Raw genomic sequence first — 19,317 nt, 5'->3', positions numbered from 1 at the left:
GGTTAATTTGGTTTAAAGGACCAGAACACATGCAGTTACAGATTATAATCATAATTTACCTGCCAATTCAGATTTTATGACAGAAACATCACAGTGTGCTATTGCAACATTTAGTATACAATTGAATAAACTGATATTAAATGGCTTTTAATTTATGTTATTTTTATTTGCAAAATAAATTACATCAGTTTCTGAGTGTTTACATTTTGCCTGTCTAATCTATGATAGGGAAAGAACATGTCAATATTATTATTATGTTTGGATTTTTATTTTTTTCCAAAGTGAAAACAAAATAGTCTTTTCCCCCCCTTGTGTGCTGATTCAGGGACCCACCCGTGAAAGGGTTAATGCTGTGTGTCAGTGGAAAATCCACCAAGGGATTGTTTTAATCAGGCTAAGAGGTGACATCACAGCTCTCCCTGGATTGCATTCTGATTGGCTGGAGATGACATCAACCTGAGTTATTTTTAACACTCCCCCAGCCCCCTCCCTTCCCATTACCTCATCCCTCTCTGCTGGCTCCAGTCACCATAACAATATAGTACAGAGCACCTGGGACACTGTGGTACCTCCTAGCTCTGCTGCTGCTGTCCGTGGCTGCCTGGGTCCTGCAGGTGCTGCTGTCCAGGCTGTTGTCTGAGGCTTACACGGGGACTGAGCAAGGTAGGTGCTGCCTGTGATCTACAGTGGTTGTTGTCTGCAGCATTGGTGGCGCAGCCCTGTATTGCGCTATTGAGTCCAGACCTATCCCAGCAGGTGTCTCCTATGCAGTGTATGGGCATTGCAGCCTGCTGGCACCATGGCACACAGAGATCTATGCCCACTGCAGAGCTCTGGTAGAAGCCATGGCTTGTCTAGCTGCACTATCCTGGCTTCCTCAGACCAGCTGGTTATATTTCCCTGGGAAAAAGGCAGAGGTAATCCCTCCCAGCAGCTGTTGGTGTCCAGTCTCGGATTGACTATGTCCCTGACATGGGGATGCATTTTGCAGGCAGTGTGTGCATTCAGTGCCATCAGGGGGGTTCTGTGATGCAGATTTGTCTGCAATATTATTATTTTTTGTAATAATGTTACTCTAATGTTCTCTACACACATCTCTGTCTTGCAGTCTCAGTCCCCTTCACCTCCCCTCCGCTTGCTTTTAAGGCTCTGCCCTTTTATAAAATTTTCTGCATATTTGCAAATTGCTTTCCACATTTTTTAACTGCCACCGTGTTTCCTGTGCATGAGTGATAGGCTGGAATTGCAATTTAATTTGCCTTACTTGAAGTTAAAAGAGAGAGGAGGGGGGGGGGGGAATGCTACAAATGTGCTTTTAACATGAAGCTGTCTTGGTGTGCTTATCCTGCTAGATTGGCATCTGCCCATTTTGGTTGGATATGGCCAAGAGCGCATTGCGGAGCAGAGAGCGGCTGGCATAATGTATAGCTTGTGTATCCTTGTGGATTACAGGGGAATTTAAAATGATTGGGATGCTGAAAGGTTGGAAAGCATGCAATGCTTAACCCCTTCCCTGCTAGGGGCCTACATGGCGTTGTAACTGAAATAGAGGTCTTTTGTTGCGTTCATGTTTACTGTGAATGGCTGCAAACTGAGAGCTAAAATGGGAATATAGATTTATAAAATAATATTTTTTATTATTATTATTATTATTATTATTATTATTATTTAGCTTTTTCTCAATAAAATGCTAAAACTTCAGAAAGGATGTAAGATAAAGGACACTTTCTGATGCTTGAAGTATGGAACTGAGTAATGGTATGGAAACACGTGAATAAGCTTGAGGGGCCCAAGAATTCATGGGTTCAGCATATTGACGCCATTCTTAACATTCATTTTAATTGTTGGGAATGCAGGTTGACTAGATAGATCAATAACTGATTGCAGTAATCTGCGACATTCTCCATCAGTAACTGTGGTCAACTTTTAATTCTACTTGAGATTTTGAAAATGCACAATAATAGAAAGCAGGAATACTAAAGCAGGAATGTTTTTAAACAGGACTGTACAGTTAAAGGATTGGTGAACAGATTTCAAATACTGGATCAAAGGAGGGAGAGGGCTTTGCTCAAATATGTTTATATGACAAAATAACCGCTATATATGCTTATTGTTATAATAATAAGCATTAAATACTTACAGATGCTAAGCGAGAAAAAAAGGTTGACCCTAACTTGGCTCTTGTGCAATTTGACAGTGGAAAGCATGTACTTTTATTTGTGGCTGTATCTGCAAATAATGGACCACTAAGTATTCACAAATATTAATCTTTCAGGGGCTATTCTGATCTGAATAAGGCTTCAATGAACTGGTAGGGATTTTCCCTATATACTGTTCACTTCCTCTTCTTAAGCCTATCAAAAGTCAGGGAGCCTTTCTGAGCCTGAAATGGCTAATAACAGGGGAGAATAGATTTCAGCGCGGTACATGGAAAAACTACATTCATTCTAAAACATCTAACTCCCACCCTGACCTAGGAAACTCCACTTTAATCCTTGTGAAATTACATTTACCGAGCATCTAATCAAGCTATCCCGTATAGGTGAGATTAATGTAAGGAGATGTTGCAGTAACAATTTATAGAGCTCTGTAGTTAACGTTGTAAAGTCAGATTAATATAAAGAGATTATTTGACATCTGAATTTATTGGGGCAGAATAGAACATGTGAAGTGCATATCCATATTTATCTGCTGCAGTCAAACATATTTACACCAATAACTCATCCCTCTGGTATCTCATTACATCACAAATAACAGGCCCGCTTTCTGCATGACCTCATCCACAGTTGGACTTGTCATGTGTGACCTAATAGGCAGACCAAAGAAGGCTGTTGCTGGGCAGTTGGTTATCTATAGCAAACGCAATCACACAATAGAAAATAGCTTGTAATTATGAGCTAACATATGCCATTACCGAACACTGATATAGTGGAGGGAAGGTCAAATATACCAAACACTGTACAGCGACAATTGTGCTCCGTACAATACTCTGCAGTTCTGTCGTGATCATCACAACTATACTGCGATTTAAGTTTCTCTTGTTTGTAAAAGATTACACTATACCTGCAGCCTCACTTTGTCCATAATGTAACAACTTGGCCTTTGTTAAAGCATTGTGTGTATCATCATCATCATCATCATCATCATCACCATTTATTTATATAGCGCCACTAATTCCGCAGCGCTGTACAGAAAACTCGCTCACATCAGTCCCTGCCCCATTGGAGCTTACAGTCTAAATTCCCTAACAATTTGTGTGTGTGTCAATAGTCTAACAAATTTAAAATCTCAGGTCTCCTGTCCTTCGGGATCAAGTAGCAAGCAGAACGAAGCTCATCAGGGGGAAGCCCCTCTTAATATTCTGACATTGTGCTCTCAGCTGTCCTTATTACCCTTCCTGCAAAGCCGCCGAGTGAGGAGAGAGTATTTCACTTATACAATATTAATAACCCTACTTTCATTGCAGGCACCATCCACAATCCAGCCTAATGGCTGCATAGCATGTAATGGAGCGATGTGCTGTTTTTCTTCCCCTCTTTTACTCTCTAGCTTGATGCAAATAGGAAATTAAGTTCATTTTCTGTCATTGACACTTTGTGCAATATTTTTGCATGCTACAAACAAAAATGTATAAGCCGTTTTCAATAACCGATCCTCATTCAGTCATTGTTTTATATATATATTCTTTATTTGGGTTTAAAAAAAGACTATAAAATAATACCAGATTATGTGTTTTGTTTTTTTATTATGGAAATAATCTGTTGTTTTGATAATTGGCGGTTATATAAAAATAATACGTTATCTGGAGTTCAATACAATTTGCAACGTTTTTACAGGCAGAAAGCATCTTTCTTTTCTGCAGAAGGCCAGGAATTAAGGGGCTAAATTAAGTATAATATTTGGGGTTATTCTCAGATACTTATAAAACATGTCAGTGTGTTAAATAAGAGCAGTCCATGTACAGCTGTTCTCTGAGCATTTTGTATGGAAGATGTACATTAAGTACTCATAAGAATGCAAGTTCAAACCCATGTTGGTTTCTTAATATATCACAGATACAGATCTGAGTCAGAACAGGGTTCATTGAGAAACAGACACAAAGGCTTAAAACATTGTTCTAGAAAAACCACATGCAACAGTGAATTTCCCAAATGATGTCACTTGGCAGTCTTCTTAAGGACACGTAATGAATAACGTGTCGTTGTTTTTTTTTTAGTTTCGTGAGCATGGTTCGAGTTAGAGACCTACCCAGATATATCATTTTTTAGTTAATGGTTTTTCCAAAAGTGTACCAAGCGGAGGAGGTGCAAATTTGCACCTGGACAAACTATGTTGCAGTGCAAATGCAAATTGCTTTTCCTCTGCAGAATAAAATTCTGCCTTTACCAAAATTCTGGACAGCAGTGTTTTTACAATGAGGTTAAGGCATAAATTTATCAAGCCTATGTCTAATGTCGACGTTTTGAGGGCCAGACTCCCAAATTGTTGGCCTCTAGAGAATTTAAACTATTTAATTCATTTTATAGGTAGCTGTAATTTTATCAAGTTTGGTAGTGACACAAGTCAGGTTTTTCATGCAAGAATTCTTCTATCTAACTAGCGAAGTGGTATTAGAAGGATTGGAATATAACCATTACCTAATGCTGAAAATGTTTTGCTTGCCTCATAAATAATGTTTAATTTTTGCATCAGCCCTGACACCTCCTTATCTCTGGGTATCTGATCTCATAGTCTGGTCTTGTCTTCAGACTAACTGTATTAGCGTGGTAGAGGTACAGTAAAGATAAAATATTGGGTCAAAACGCCTCAGTGATGTCATAAATTGGAGTTATTTACTATGCAAATGTGTGGTAACTCTAACAACCAATCAGACATTGGCTTTCAGTGCCTAGTTGGCACTACAATCAGCAAAGCTGATTGGTTGCAACGGATACTGCACATCTAGTGTCTGTTGGCGTCGTTTTCAAAAACAGGTTGAGTAACACATATGAACAATCTTTATTCTGCATAGAGAAACTATATTTGTAACCCATATTAGCAATTATGAATTACGGCGAGAGTTGCTATTTTAATGTCTTGGAGATAAAAATGAAAGGGCCTCACGGTAACGTGTTTGCTTTATTTTATGTCGTTGTCATTGTTGGGACATATATTGTTTTTACCCTTATCGATTTTATTTCATACATTTTCCAACAGTCTTGTCCAAAATGGGTGGAGAGAGGAAGCCTCCCCAGGTGATACAGGCCCAGAAACTGGCCGGGATCTTGCGGGAGGACACCGAGGGGGTCCTGGTGATAGACTGCCGCTCGTTGAGTGAATATAACAATCTCCACGTGGTGGGCTCCGTCAACCTGTGTGGTTCCAAGCTGGCCAGGAAACGCCTTATAAAGGAGCTTCTTGTCCTGCCGCATCACCCTAAGGTTGGTAGAAAATGTACCAAACCACAGTTTAATGAGAGCCAAGCTCAGCTTGTGTTGTATCCAGTTACCATTGACATTCCTCCAAAATAAACAGGCCACTTATGTTACGTGATACCAGCTCTGACTGCATGCTACTTTTAAATTAATATGATTCATCCAGACCTAAATATAGCCCAGTCAGGGTCGATAGTGAAGTCGATGGAACGCGGCACCAGGAAATCTTGAGATAGAGATCTGCCCGGATCAATTTACATTACTGACACGCAAAATGTGAATGTGGTAAACATTACTAAATGCACCAAGCCAATCTCTTCTTGCAGTAACTGGAAGAAAAAGCTCATTCAAAACCGTTGTCTGCTCACAGCGGAGGCTGCCATTTTGTAGCGGGGAAACTTTAATGAAAGTCTACAAAACTAGGAGTCTGGCTGTTTGTCTCAACTACTTTTTTAAAAACTGGTCACGTTTTGAAATTTGTTTAAACTGATTTGGCCCCATGAATTATCATCTGGTACTTTAAGCTGCTCTAGAAAGGAGGAAAAGATTTTACTAGGGTGCCCCTACTGCTACCCAGATCCCGCGCGGCTGCTCGGTGTAGCCGTCTTTTTCCAGGGACCCCCCTTTTCATATCATTTTCCCGGTGCCAGATTTATATTACAAAGCCAGCGTCAAGGAAAAAATGTCTGCATGCAGTTCCCTCCAGCTATGGGGTGGGTCCCCCTTAGTAAAATCTCTCCTTCCTAGGTGGTAGTGCAGTATAAACTCCAATATTGGAATGTTCAATATAAATCATGCAGGTAAAATATAGGCTCAGTTTTTTAGTGTTGTGGTGATTTGCCCCCCTTGTCTGTTTCCCTTTCCCTCCCCCTTGAAGTCTGTTTTATGTGTATTTTAATGTTTTTTTGTGTTATTGTCTTTTGTTTTTTTTTTTGATTGTCTGTTTATTGGCAGTTTTGATTGACTTTTTGGATCTACATTATGCACTGTATTTAGTAATAACTGCTATGTATGTTATATATTCTTTTACTAAAAACTTAATAAAAACCTTTTAAGTTTAAAAAAAAAAAAAAATACTGTATTGTCCCCCAACTCCTTTACAGAAAAGCTGGAGCTCCTCCTACACCAGTAATATAGTCTTTGTTACAACTTTTAAGTGTTTGCTTTAGTTGCTCTATTTAAGAAGGGCCCAGGATCTCCGTTAACGGCTAAAGCTAGCCACACGTGTGCCAATATTGTTTGGTTTTGCACAGCTATCAATATCTGACCCAGTTCCACTGGATGTAGTTTCAGTGTGGTGATCCATCACCCAAAGGACAATTTGACTTGTCCGGTTTGACCTTGCCCATAGAGGTAATTGTATCCAGAAGGACAGTTCGTGCCCAATAGTGCGGGTAACTGTCCACTTGATGGTATAATCTGTCTGGTGCAGGGACATTGGGACAAGCCAATTCCTTTTTGGCACAAGTTTGGTAAAGTCTAAGAACAAGGTTTCCATAGTCGGAAACGCATCAGATATATGATCTGAGGAGTTCTGCTGGGAATTTTCCCCCTCCATTTAACTTGCCCACGTGTGACCTAATAAGCAACAGACTGAGTCATTGGAGAGGGGAGCGAAGATTAGGATCACGCCATTAGTGTGTGGGTAGTTTAAGAGCAGTATCTGCTGTCCTTTCTGTTCTCCATTCGTTCCACATATGTTATCAAACTTTATAAACTTCATGGATTTTGGGTTCCATCCTCTCACCAATTCTTTCTTTCTGTGGAACTTACTAGATTGACCCTTCATTTGAGAAGCAAGTGGTTGTGTATGACCAGGGGAATCAAGAGCTATCCGTCGGCCATTTTGTGTCATTGGTCGTGGGAAAGCTGGAGAAAAAATACAGCTCTGTCTCTCTGCTAGAAGGTAAGAAACGCACACCTCCATTTTAAAAGGGACTGTTTTTGGTCAGTTGGGGGAGGGATTTACACAAAGCACAGTACGTCCAGACCATTGGGGGTTTCTGCTCCCTACAAATCATCTCTACCTTTTTAAAAAGCTCTCTGGTTGGCAAGCAAAAATGTCTGCCAGACACAGGCTCACGGCTCTCAGCATGTCATGTGATGGCAGAGGAGCAGGGCCGGACTAAGGGAATGGAGGCTACTGGGCTAAGGGGGCCTCCATTCCCCCCCCCCCCCCCGTGAGGGCCCCCCCCCCTGGTGATCCGAGCCGCCCCCTTTCCCCCCACCTGGCACTTACCTCCTTCTCCTCCTTCCCTAGGGCGCTGTACACTCTTTACTGAGGAGATCTCGTGAGAGTAAGACTCACGAGATCTCCTCAGTAAGGAGACTACAGCGCGCCGGGGAAGTACTGCAGTGAAAGTGCTCAGCAGCACTGATCGGGCTGGGGGCGCCCCCCGCCCCCGACCGATCAATACTGCTGCTGAGCACTTTCAAGGGCCCCCTGGATGCCAGAGGCCCCTGGGCTGTAGCCCAGTTAGCCCTATGGTTAATCCGGCCCTGCAGAGGAGTGAGAGAGAATGTCACCGTGCCAGACAGAGCTCTGAGAGGCGTACCAAATCCTCTCTGCTCAGTACATCCTGTGCCATGTGACACCGCTGTCATAATGTCCAGAATCCTAAATTTCCTGAATGCCAAATAGCAAATGTTGCACTTCTGTGATCTCATTAAAAAAGGTGGTAGAAAAAAAGTTGTAAATTCACAATAAAAAGAGGATTTAATTTATTCCAAGGGTCCGATTCAATCCTGCCATGAATAAAGCGGCGTTGGCAGTTTTACTGTTGATGCGGTAAAACTGCGCATAATTACCCTTAATACAGTAATTTTAACGCTGGATATTTACTCGCGGTTCCCTGAGCAACGAGAAGAAATTCAGGTTAAAATTACTGTATTAACGGCATACTTGCCAACTTATGGCAAGTATAATCCGGGAGCCTGCCGGGGAATGTGGGCATGCAGGGGGTGGGGCCCCGAAAAATTGCATCATTTTGGTCCCCATGGCGTAATGACGCAAACTGCGTCATTTTACAGTGGGGTCGGGGCCAAACGCTGCGATTCCCGGTGAATCGCGGCATTTTGGACCTAATTCTGCCCACTTCACTAGGAAGTGGGCAGATCAGAGAGATTCTCATATTCTCCCGGGAGTCCGGGAGACTCAAGTGAAATGCGGTAGTCTCCCGGACATTCCGGGAGAGTTGGCAAGTATGATTAACGGTAATACTGTTAACGCTGCATTAGTCACGGCACAATTGAATCGACCCCCAAGAATGAAACCTTTGAGGAAAAAAAAAATGAAAGTTTTTGCCACTATGTGAAACAGTGAATATAATATGCTATTGAGGAATGTGTTTAAATGCAGTTGTATAAATATTTGACTGAATCCTTTACATTGGAGTATTTAGACTATTTAAAATGACAATCTGTTGAGAATTAGATAACATAGCATTATATTTTCAATGGTGGCAAGTATGAGAGTAAGACGACTTAAGTTACATTCAGAAAATGTGACTGCCATTGATTTATTTTTTTCTCTCTTCTCCATTCAGACCAAAATTGTCCTATTGACTAATTTATCTATTTCCGAGTGATATCATGTTTTAAAAGACTGAGCACTCAGCAACTGCATGCTTACTGGATTTCACAGAATGATGCATTGATCCTGTGTGAGGTCATTCCCCTAGAGATAAACTGCAGAGAGACTGTGCCATGGAAAGAAAGCTTAGAGGGGCAACTCTCGGAATGTATGTACTAGACATTATTCCAGCTTGAACAGGCCCTAGTTCTGCAGTAGTTAACTGTGCACCAATATGGTTTCCTGCACAACACCGCAGCCAATCAGAAGTTGCCTAGACACCTGCTTTAATAGCGAGCCTTTAAGTCATTGAATTAGAGGTAAAATCTAAACTTTGATCGCTAAGAGTTTGGTTGAAAACTATATAGAAAAATGTCACTTTTGGAATACTAATTTAATCTGTATTAAGAATTGTCTTTCATAGCTGTCCACTGGCAAACGGCCTTACTGGGATTTGCAGCGTACATTAAGAATTGGCCCCAGCCCAGCTTTAAGCTGGAGTCAGAATCAGATTTTCTCACACTCGCACATCATCTCACTCCACAGAAACACAGTGTTATCATTGCAGTCATCTTGCTTTAAATGGCCTATGCCGTGATCCCCTCGTCCTGACTGAACCAAATTAGGTAACTTGCCAAAAATAGTGAGGAGAAAAATAGAGCTTGGTGCACCTTTTATGTAACGCTGGATAAAAACGCTGAGGGGTAGATTTGTTTTGGGTTGTTTGTATTTGATCTGTCCCCTTTAGAAAACACTGTCCTATATATATTATAATTTTTTTTTATAGGAGGCTTTGCAGAATTCTCATCTCAGTTTCCGAGTCTGTGTGAAGGTCGCACGTCAACCATTTTGCACACCAGCATATCGCAGCCCTGTCTTTCCACCTCGACGGTGTCTGTTACGCGTATCCTGCCTCACCTTTATCTGGGCTCCCAGAATGATGTCATGGATCAGGTATGAACCATAAACATATATGGATCATGTTACACGTCTCTTCCACTAATGCTGCTGTCTGATTTCATGACTTTAACCTGCCCAGTTGCAAAGAACTCCCATCAGTTTTAGGGGCACCCTTGTGGCCTGCGGCGTGGCAGAATTTATGGCTAGGGCTTTCTATGAATGCCAGTCTGTGTGCCTACACACATTGATGGAAGCCATTTTGCCAATGCGGCTTATCAATTCACTAGGAACCAGTGACCTCAGTCAATTGGCGGCATTCTTTGCATCGGCCCGCAAAATGGCGTCCTGCACGGTGTGTAGACAATAGGGACATAGATCTGTTTGGGGCTCTACTGTTGGAGCACATTGAACATTGCTGACAGAAGTGTCTGCTTTGTGTGTCGCTTGTATAGAGCATTATTGCATGGCACAATTATCTAAACATGGATTGTTTGTTTGTTTACCTTTTAAATTGTGTAATATCTCATGACACTACTGCGTTTTGGTGTCTTGATGTACAGCTTATGTTTGGATGCTTACAAATTGGTCAAGCATGGGGATTGTTAAATTGAATCTATAGCATATGTCAATAATTTACTTGGTACACTACAACGATATATATAAATATAAATATATATATAATATAATATTTATTTGCTGTATAAGAACATACATTTGCCACATATAGCAGATATTTTTTTTAAAATCTTTATTTATACATCCCGACAGATGGGTAAATACAAAAGGAAACTGTATGACAATTTGCCAAGTTATAACATACGACTACAACATGTTAAACGCACAAACTATTTGATGATTAGATGAGGCTCCTGGCAGGTTTTGATAATAATGTCCCTGACTGTTACAAGCAATACTAATAATATAAACGACAATCTTGAAGCATTCTTGATTGAGATCATCAGTCGAACCAAATGGATGCTCTCAGCAGCCTAATTTTAGTGACTTTATTAACCTGTGTCAAAAGATTGCACTGCTGTCCATCCAAATCAAAGATGACATGAGAAAATCAGTATTATTAAAATGTACTAAAGTAGATTTTATTTTATGTATGTATTTCCCCTCTAAGGATCAATGGGCAATTTTGCACCTGCAAAACTGCAATTTAAAAATTACATTAGACAAGTTATTACTGTGCTACGGAGTGGGCTACATGGTTCCGCCACGAATAACCTGTTTGGGCCAAGCTACAATGCTCAGTCATTCAGACGTCACAGGTTATATTTACTAAACTGCGGTTTGAAAAAGTGGAGATGTTGCCTATAGCAACCAATCAGATTCTAGCTGTCATTTTGTAGAATGTACTAAATAAATGATAACTAGAATCTGATTGGTTGCTATAGGCAACATCTCCACTTTTTCAAACCCGCAGTTTAGTAAATATACCCCCACGTGTTTGTTTGTAATTATGTTTTTTTGTGAATTAATTTTTCGTGTACAATGATTCTCATTGTGTTGCTTAATGTCCTTTTTATAGGAGGTGATTATTCAGAATGGCATCACTCATGTGCTGAACGTCAGCAACAGCTGTCCAAAGCCGGCCTTCATCTCTGATAACCATTTCCTCCGCATCCCCATCAATGACAGCTACTGCGAGAAGATCCTTCCCTGGCTCAGCACAGCTGTTGAGTTCATAGGTACCTTTACCGCTTCTGTCATTCCTATTGTTGCGTTTCTTGTTTGATGACGAGTTGAGATCTGTTAATCATTTCCACTCTTGCAAACTACTCGGTCCATAGTCTGTCACCTAGAAGTAGGCAACCTTTGGGTTTCCATCTGCTGTGCAAGTAAAGGTCTCGGCAATCCCTGTCTTTTCTAGATTTACAACCGTTGCCTAAACCTGCTGCAGTGTTTCATGCCACCAAGTGCCTCGGTTTTCTGTCCCCTTAGAGATGCCCTAAATATATGAACCTGTCGATAAACGATATGTGCGTTTAACATTTATGTAATGCGCCAAACTTCACCAGAAGGCTAGAAAACTCATTGCTATATTTCATACTTGCCAACTCTCCCGGAATGTCCAGGAGACTCCCGCATTTTGCGAGAGTCTCACGGACTCCCGGGAGAGTGTGGCAATCTCCTGCATCTGGCAGAATTCTACCCACTTCCTAGTGAAGTGGGCAGAATTGGGTCCAAAACGCTGCGATTCACCGGAAATCGTGGTGTTTGGCACTGCCCCCTACTGTCAAATGACGTGTTTGCTTCATTACGTAATGGGGGCGTGGCCAAAATGACGCAAATTTTGGAGCCACTCCCCCATCACGCCCACCTCCCCCGGCAGGCTCCCGGAGCAAGTTGGCAAGTATGCAATATTTTGGTGCAAATGCCATTCGTTTTGCATGCGACTAACAGTCAAGTGTTCACTCGTATGCCTTTCCATTGAGCTGTTCGTAGTATTAATACGAGGGAGTGGCACTTATCTGCATGCACTCAGTGTCTGCTATGAATACATTCAATCAAGCTGATGGATGATTGTAGGATTTTCCTGCTTATAAATCTGCACTCTTCCTAAGTCATCTCTTTGCATCCCTTAGGCCGCCTGTCCCAGATCTAAAGATCTGAGCGGTGTATAATGGTCTAGCTGCTCTGAGAGTCTCTTGGTTATTATTGCCTGCACAGCACTCCCAGAATTCAGCCAAACATTTCATTACGTTGGTTGCCATTTGGCATTATGTCAGTTACTAATCGTTAAGGGGCTACCAAAACACTCTGAATGATGTCATAAATGCAGTGGGACAATAAAAAGTCCATATCTGTTCCAGGCTGCTGGGAATGTTTTCAGCGATGTAACCATCACCGGTTTTGTAAACCGTGAGACTTCAAGAGTGATAAAATGTTGTTTTCTTTTGTAATTATAAGTTAAGTAAAATATATATTTTTTTTGTCTGTGTTTTTACAGGAAAAGTTGAGTTGGTACATGGTAAAGTTTTAGTTCATTGTCTGGCTGGTATCTCTCGGTCCGCAGCCGTCGCAATCGCTTATATCATGCGCTCAATGGGGCTTTCGTTGGATGATGCTTACAGGTAACGCACTAAACAATATAAACCGCTCAGATTTATTTTTTGTCATACAAGGTCCATGTGATGTCTTATTTTAATCCACTTCTTGTCTAAACAGGTTTGTAAAAGAGAAGAGACCCACCATTTCTCCCAACTTCAATTTTCTTGGGCAGCTTCTTGAATACGAGATGAGTCTTGCCAGTTCCCCGGCGTCCCATCCTGTTGGCCCAGAAAGCCCTACAGAAGGACCAAGCTTGGATCAGCCGTGTGTTGATAAACGTGCAAACGCTGAGCAGATTTGCCAAAGCAATCACAAGATCCTCTCTGTGTCCCAGGAAATCGAGGTGGGCCTTGATGCCACCAAACTGGACAATAACTGTGCAAAGGACGAGTCTGAATCCACCTTGGCAGGCAGGTTTACTTCCATGGGGATCTCGTCAGACCAACGTCGTGAAATTAGTAGCTTAAAGCGCTCCTTTTCCCTGGATATTAAATCCGTATACACCCCTTTATCCTCTTCGGCGGAAACGCACAAAAACTTTTATCAGCCTTCCGTGTCTCAGCTGGTCCCGTCCCAAACTATTTCTTCCAGGCCCGCGGGACTGTGGGATCGCTTCCTTGGTTTTGGACTTAATTTCCTCTACTTCTATGCTGAAGAGGAAGAGGCGCAACAAAACCTAAGCCACAAGGTAAGACCGAACGGAGTCTGCGAACAAAGGGATGTCCCAGAAAACTTAAAAAAGAGGCGAGCAAACGCAAAAAAACTAGATGAAGGACCTCCTCGTCCATTTACTCTAAGCATTCCCAACTGTAAAGGCCAAAGATTTCTGAAGGAGAAGACTTTGGAGGTTGGATCAAGAGTCCGGACAATCTCTCCAGTTCCTCTGTGAGGAATACCTCCACCTTCTCAATGGATTCTATGTATAGCAGACAGAACACTGGGGATCTGTTAAATGCACAGAACATTCTAAAACTTGCTGTTGGTCTTCTGACCAGACCCATTTTTTTTTTTCCCCCTATAGAGATCCCAGACAGGCCTGAGTAGCATGCTGAGAAACTGACTTGTTTTCCAAATGTTTCTTCATATTGAATGAACAAAAATGTGGATTTTTTTTTTTGATTTTTTTTTTTTTGCCGGCAAGGGGCAGAATTTTGGCTTGGGTGATGACGGAATCGCCAGGACAGTCTGCCATACATTTTTTTTTTCTCTCCTTTTCTAAGACTTATAGAAAGTCTTTAGCTAAATGCTCTTGTGTGCAATGCTCATACTTACCTGAAGAGGCAGCATTACTGCTGATAGATGGCCTCCTCTTTCAGAGGGAACCTTCCTCAAGCAGAAAAAAGACCTCTCATAGGTTGGAAAGGATCATATTAAAAGAGATTTCAGAAACCAAGGTGGTGGCAAACGCATTGTGTACCCAATATACCTCGTGCTTCACCCTTTTGTTTGGGTAATATCGTGCGTGGTGTGTTATGACCATCCTGCTGTGAACTCTTGGTCCCGCTTGGTCTACCCGTCCAGATGAATGGATTTGCACAGAATTGTCCACGCAATTTCACCCTTGGTGTAATGTAGAACGGTATTGAGGGTAGTTCTAAGATATATAATTTTTTATTTCTCTAGGTCCTACATGAATGTACGCCCTAGACGCCAAGCAGTGTCTGTGACAATACTTTTCTGCCCTATTACCTCGGTTATATTCTGTTTATTGCTGTGAAATTTATTTAAGATTGCCCTAGCATGCTCGGGGCTTGTTCCCCTGCATACAGCTCCAGAAAATGACCCACCTCTCAGGATTCAAGGACAGGAATATTGTCCTTCTATTATAAGCAGGTGGTAGAAGAGAATATTTTATTTGTTGTTGTTGTTGTTTTTTTTTTTTCATATTTATTTATAAATGTTTTTTTTGTCTTTCATTTTCCTCTTGCTTATGTTAATAATCATTGAAGCCGCTAGTCTTGATGACATGTTAATGGCTGTACCTAAGAGTTTGTGATTGGCTGGAGGAACTGGTTAATATAGGAAGATAAGTAGATGTGGGCTAGATTTTTCCCAGCATGCCGTGCTATAAGGAAAAGTAATGGATGTCAGATTGAAGTAAAAGGATTTATAAAAATTCTTACCTCCCAGCACAATCCATTTACCGTCATAATAGTCTGTTTTGTTTTTTACTTACTTATCCAATTGCAATAACAAAACGCGTCACTTCATGTGCCGTTGACCCCTAAAAAAATAAATAAATCGAACCACTCCTTTGAAATTTAAGCTCTAACCGACACTATAGACCGGAGATCTTATTTTAATTCAGTCCATGTTACTGCAAATGGTACATTGGTGATAATAACTGAAGCAGAACATTGTGTTGCTAGTGATATATGACTTCTGTGTTGGAGGTATGGCAACATGCACTGAACAACGTCAAAGGAAAGTGTCCTGTTTGCCAGTTACACTTTCATAAACATATGCGATACCTACAGTGATTTAGTACAACATTTGTAAAGACAAACCTTTAAAAGAAAGTATGAATACATTATTCACTATATATTTTTATACGTGGCTTTGATTATATTTAGCCACTGAATTCCTTTGCAGCCCAGATTTCAGGTGTATTGGTGTAGACACTTGCTGTCACAGATCACTCCATACAAAAGAACATTACACACTCCTACAGGCTGTTAGGGGTACTGCACCCAAGCAAATTGCATCAAAATGTTTACTTTTTTCATAATAAAATAATCTAGGACTTTGCACTCCACAACACTTTGCTTTGTGACCATTGTCATCATTTTCAGTCATGACTGTTTGTATTGCACAAATCAATAACGGTTTTTCAAATGTCCCTTGGGGCACTCTCAAATAGTGTAATATTTAGCACACAGTCTATCTCCCTATATAAAATCCAGTTTCTCTTGTATTATGTGTATATGTGATCCAAGCCACATGAACTATTTAAACGCTGACAAAATAAGTATCCCTCACCCTTGAAAATAACGATACCTACTTTTGTGCCAGCTACAATGTAACCCATGCGGCTTAAATGGAAAAAACTGCTAACAATCTTATTACAGCAAATATATATATATGTATGTGTTGTTTTTTTTTTTTTTAAAGCGGTCATTGTTTAATATCTCAAAAGGAATGACTATTTCAATCCTTAATCATAGGTTGATAAAAATTCCTATACCCACAATATAACTGGTTTTGGAATGCAGAGTAGAACTCTTAAAAACAGCAAATTGCCTACTCGGAATTCCAAAGTCCTGCTGCGAATATTGGACACTCTCTTTTTGTGAGATACTAAACCAGTGGTTCCCAAACTGTGCGCCTAGGCTCCCTGGGCCTCAGCAATCTCGCAGGGGTGCCTGGGCCAGGGCCAATGGTAAGCAAGGTGGGGGACTACTTGGAAATTATTTTGGCTTAGGGGTACCTTCAGGGCCAGATTAAAGGAATGAAGGCCCCTGGGCTAAGGGGGCCTCCATTCCCTCATGAGGGCCCCCCCCGTGATCTAAGCCGCCCCCCCCCCCCCGTGAGCCGAGCCGCCCCCCCCGGTGAGCCGAGCCGCCCCCAAGGCACTTACCTCCTTCTCTGGCATTGCAGTCCTTCTCCGGCGCGCTGTACGCTCTTTACTGAGGAGATCTCGTGAGAGTGAGACTCACGAGATCTCCTCAGTAAGGAGACTAAAGCGCGCCGGGGAAGGACCGCAGTGAAAGTGCTCAGCAGCATTGATCGGGACTGATCAATACTGCTGCTGAGCACTTAAAAGGGCCCCCTGGATGCCCGAGGCCCCTGGGCTGTAGCCCAGTTAGCCCTATGGTTAATCTGACCCTGGGTACCTTGAAAAATTTATGGGGTCCCTAAGGGAGCCTTGGACTGAAAAAGTTTGGGATCCACTGTACTAAACAATGACCACATTGGCAAAAAAAAAAGTTTTTGTTTTGCTGTTATAAAGGGGTTAATCATATTTCAATTTTCCGATAGTTGTCCTGTAAGGGCATTGCTACATTGGCATTTTTGCCAAGTGTACTATATTTCCAGCAGATGCTGGCAAATAACAGGATTGATTTCTAATTTATCACTACAATGCCAAATGACAGGGCATGAAAAATCATGTTACCGGTGACCGCTTCGTGTAGGGTTCAAACACGCAAACAGCTGCTGGCAAATATCCTGTATGTCATTGCTCTTACAGCGGTTGCTGAATACCGACTTGGGCACTGTTCTTTGGGGTCGATTGGTGAACAAGGCTTTTTGGCATATAAGATAATCTATGGTGCGTGCAGTAAACCATCAAGCATGTGTGATGGACACCAAAGAATACTTGCCTAATCGTTAACTCTGTCTTGGGTGAAAGAGGTAAATGGTATAAAGAAGTTTTGGATATTTTGTATTTATTTTTATTATAATTATTATTCTGGTACTCTCATATATTCATGTCACATGTTGTGGGTGGGGCTTTGTTTTTTTTGTTTTTCTAAGAATGGGTTTATGCTTTAAGACCGACCATCTTTTCTAAAGCAATGGCCAAAGAACTTTACTTCACTATAACTTAATGTACATCGGACGGAGCGCGTCTTGTTTCTCCAACGGAACTGACAAAAAAAGCCCGATGGTCTTGTCTGCACAAAGCACCATAAGGAACTTTCATGTTTTCGTACAGCCAGCACTGATCTCCGAACACCGGTCCGGCATGGTCATATTGAGGAATGGGAATATTTATTTTATTGTCGTTTTTGTACTCGTTTTATGCTTTTCTCAGTGTGCAGGTACACAATGGCTCTGAGGTTCTAGCAGTTGAATGCATTGCTCCCTAGCGCTTCTCTGGTTGACGATAATAAAGATGTGAATCTTTCTACTTTTTTGTTTACTGTGTTGCTAATAAACACTGGGCTATGTTTGGCAGAGGAAAGTGAATCTGGGTCACAGCTGTTGTTGGCTTTGACGTCCCTGCCCGGCCAACGAGGATAAGCAGATGGGAGATGAACCTTTTTGCACTGGTAATTTTGACACTTGTTTGGTTCACGTTGTATTGTTCTGTGGTGCGTTTTTGTCTCTGGTGAGAGATGACAATGATGTGATTATTGGGATCGTTGCACATCAAAGAAGAAAAAGCAAATCCAAAGTATTATTATTCTATTATCCTTTATTAAGGCGCCAACATATTGCATTGCGCTGTACATTAAGGGGCGTCATGATAAGAAATGACATGGGACAGAAGGCAAAGGTGACCCTGTGAGCTTACAATCTAAAAGGAGTGGGGTACAATTGATACATAAGGTAATGAAATAACAATTGCAGCTGCTGATGGGGAGAGTGTGTAGTTACTGTAAGGTGGAAGCATTGCTAGACACCAATAGTATAGCGGCCAATTGTGAATTATTTTAATATATTTTACTTAGGGAAAAAATGCTGTATTATGTAAACAAACCATTTCTTCCTGTCATTCTGTTATTGCCTGAGAAGGTGATAGGGAGAGGAGGACTGTGCTAGTACTTATCAAATATATATTTAGTCTAAACCAATAAAGTATAAAACCATAGTTGCCAGAATTTTTGTGAGTTCTCCCGGACTCCCGAGAGAGCAGGCAAAAATCCCGGATCCAGTTGTCTCCGCTGTTGAAGGTGGATGGGGGCGGGGCTAAATGCAGGATCGTGGCCTTGCCCCCTGCTGCGATTGGCCAAAATGGCATAATATTGACAGGGGCGGAGCCTAATGGCGCACCACGCCCCTTCGACTGGCCTCCTCCCGGACAGCTGCCTTCAAAAGTAGTCAAGTATGTATAAAACTGTGTACCTAAAATAATATTGCCCAGATTGACGCTTTACCCACATCTATATTATATTATAGTTTGGTCAGTATTATTACAGCAAAATCGATCCCTCATCCTACCCTGAGAGGACTTCGCCAGCTAAGGGTCCCCGACCCACAGCAGCCGGATATATAAAGATCTCCCTCAGTTATAGGGTCTGATTCAACTTCGGACCTATGTCCCGTTGTGTGCAGTATCCGGAGTGAATAGCCCTGCCCATGCTCGGCTACCCGTATGCCAATAAACGCAACTGCATGTAATTCATGTCTAAATGCAAATGACACGACTTGCAGGGCGGAGGACAGGAGCAGACAGACATAGTACAGTTAGAGTGTGTCAACGCAGATGCAGCCGATTAAATTTCTGAGTTTCTCTAAATGTCGTTTTTTTTTTTTGTTTGTTTTGTTTTTAACCGTATCATTTGCACCCGCTACACACCAAGTGTGAGAGCCGACTCATAGTCATGACTGTCCCTGCGTTGTCTTTTGTCTTAAAAACTGCATGTATGTGTTCCACTAGCTGACACAGAACATGTGTTTGCAAGGAAGATAGACTAAAAAAATACGCAT

The 19,317-nt window shown here is 41.6% G+C and overlaps 1 protein-coding gene across 1 annotated transcript; it reads left to right on the top strand.

Annotated features, from left to right (window-relative positions):
• Positions 1–532: 532 nt before the first annotated feature.
• On the top strand, positions 533–17,794 carry LOC142107640 (dual specificity protein phosphatase 8-like). The gene is made up of 7 exons (XM_075191195.1): positions 533–663; positions 5,197–5,420; positions 7,191–7,320; positions 9,773–9,939; positions 11,420–11,579; positions 12,842–12,965; positions 13,060–17,794. The coding sequence occupies exons 2-7, from the start codon at positions 5,208–5,210 to the stop codon at positions 13,829–13,831; spliced, it is 1,566 nt and encodes a 521-aa protein (XP_075047296.1). The 5' UTR covers positions 533–663; positions 5,197–5,207; the 3' UTR covers positions 13,832–17,794.
• The last annotated feature ends 1,523 nt before the right edge of the window (positions 17,795–19,317 follow it).

Source organism: Mixophyes fleayi, chromosome 11, assembly GCF_038048845.1.
Source record: "Mixophyes fleayi isolate aMixFle1 chromosome 11, aMixFle1.hap1, whole genome shotgun sequence".
Classification (NCBI taxonomy): Eukaryota; Metazoa; Chordata; class Amphibia; order Anura; family Limnodynastidae; genus Mixophyes; species Mixophyes fleayi.
Note: the sequence above shows the minus strand (reverse complement) of the source record. Positions and strands in the feature narration are given on the sequence as shown.

Excerpts from the sequence above, each read along its gene's own strand:
- LOC142107640 (XM_075191195.1), top strand. The coding sequence starts at position 5,208 with ATGGGTGGAGAGAGGAAGCCTCCCCAGGTGATACAGGCCCAGAAACTG. Across the intron at positions 7,321-9,772 it reads CTCTGTCTCTCTGCTAGAAG|GAGGCTTTGCAGAATTCTCA; the intron begins GTAAGAAACGCA and ends TTTTTTTTATAG. Across the intron at positions 12,966-13,059 it reads TCGTTGGATGATGCTTACAG|GTTTGTAAAAGAGAAGAGAC; the intron begins GTAACGCACTAA and ends TTGTCTAAACAG.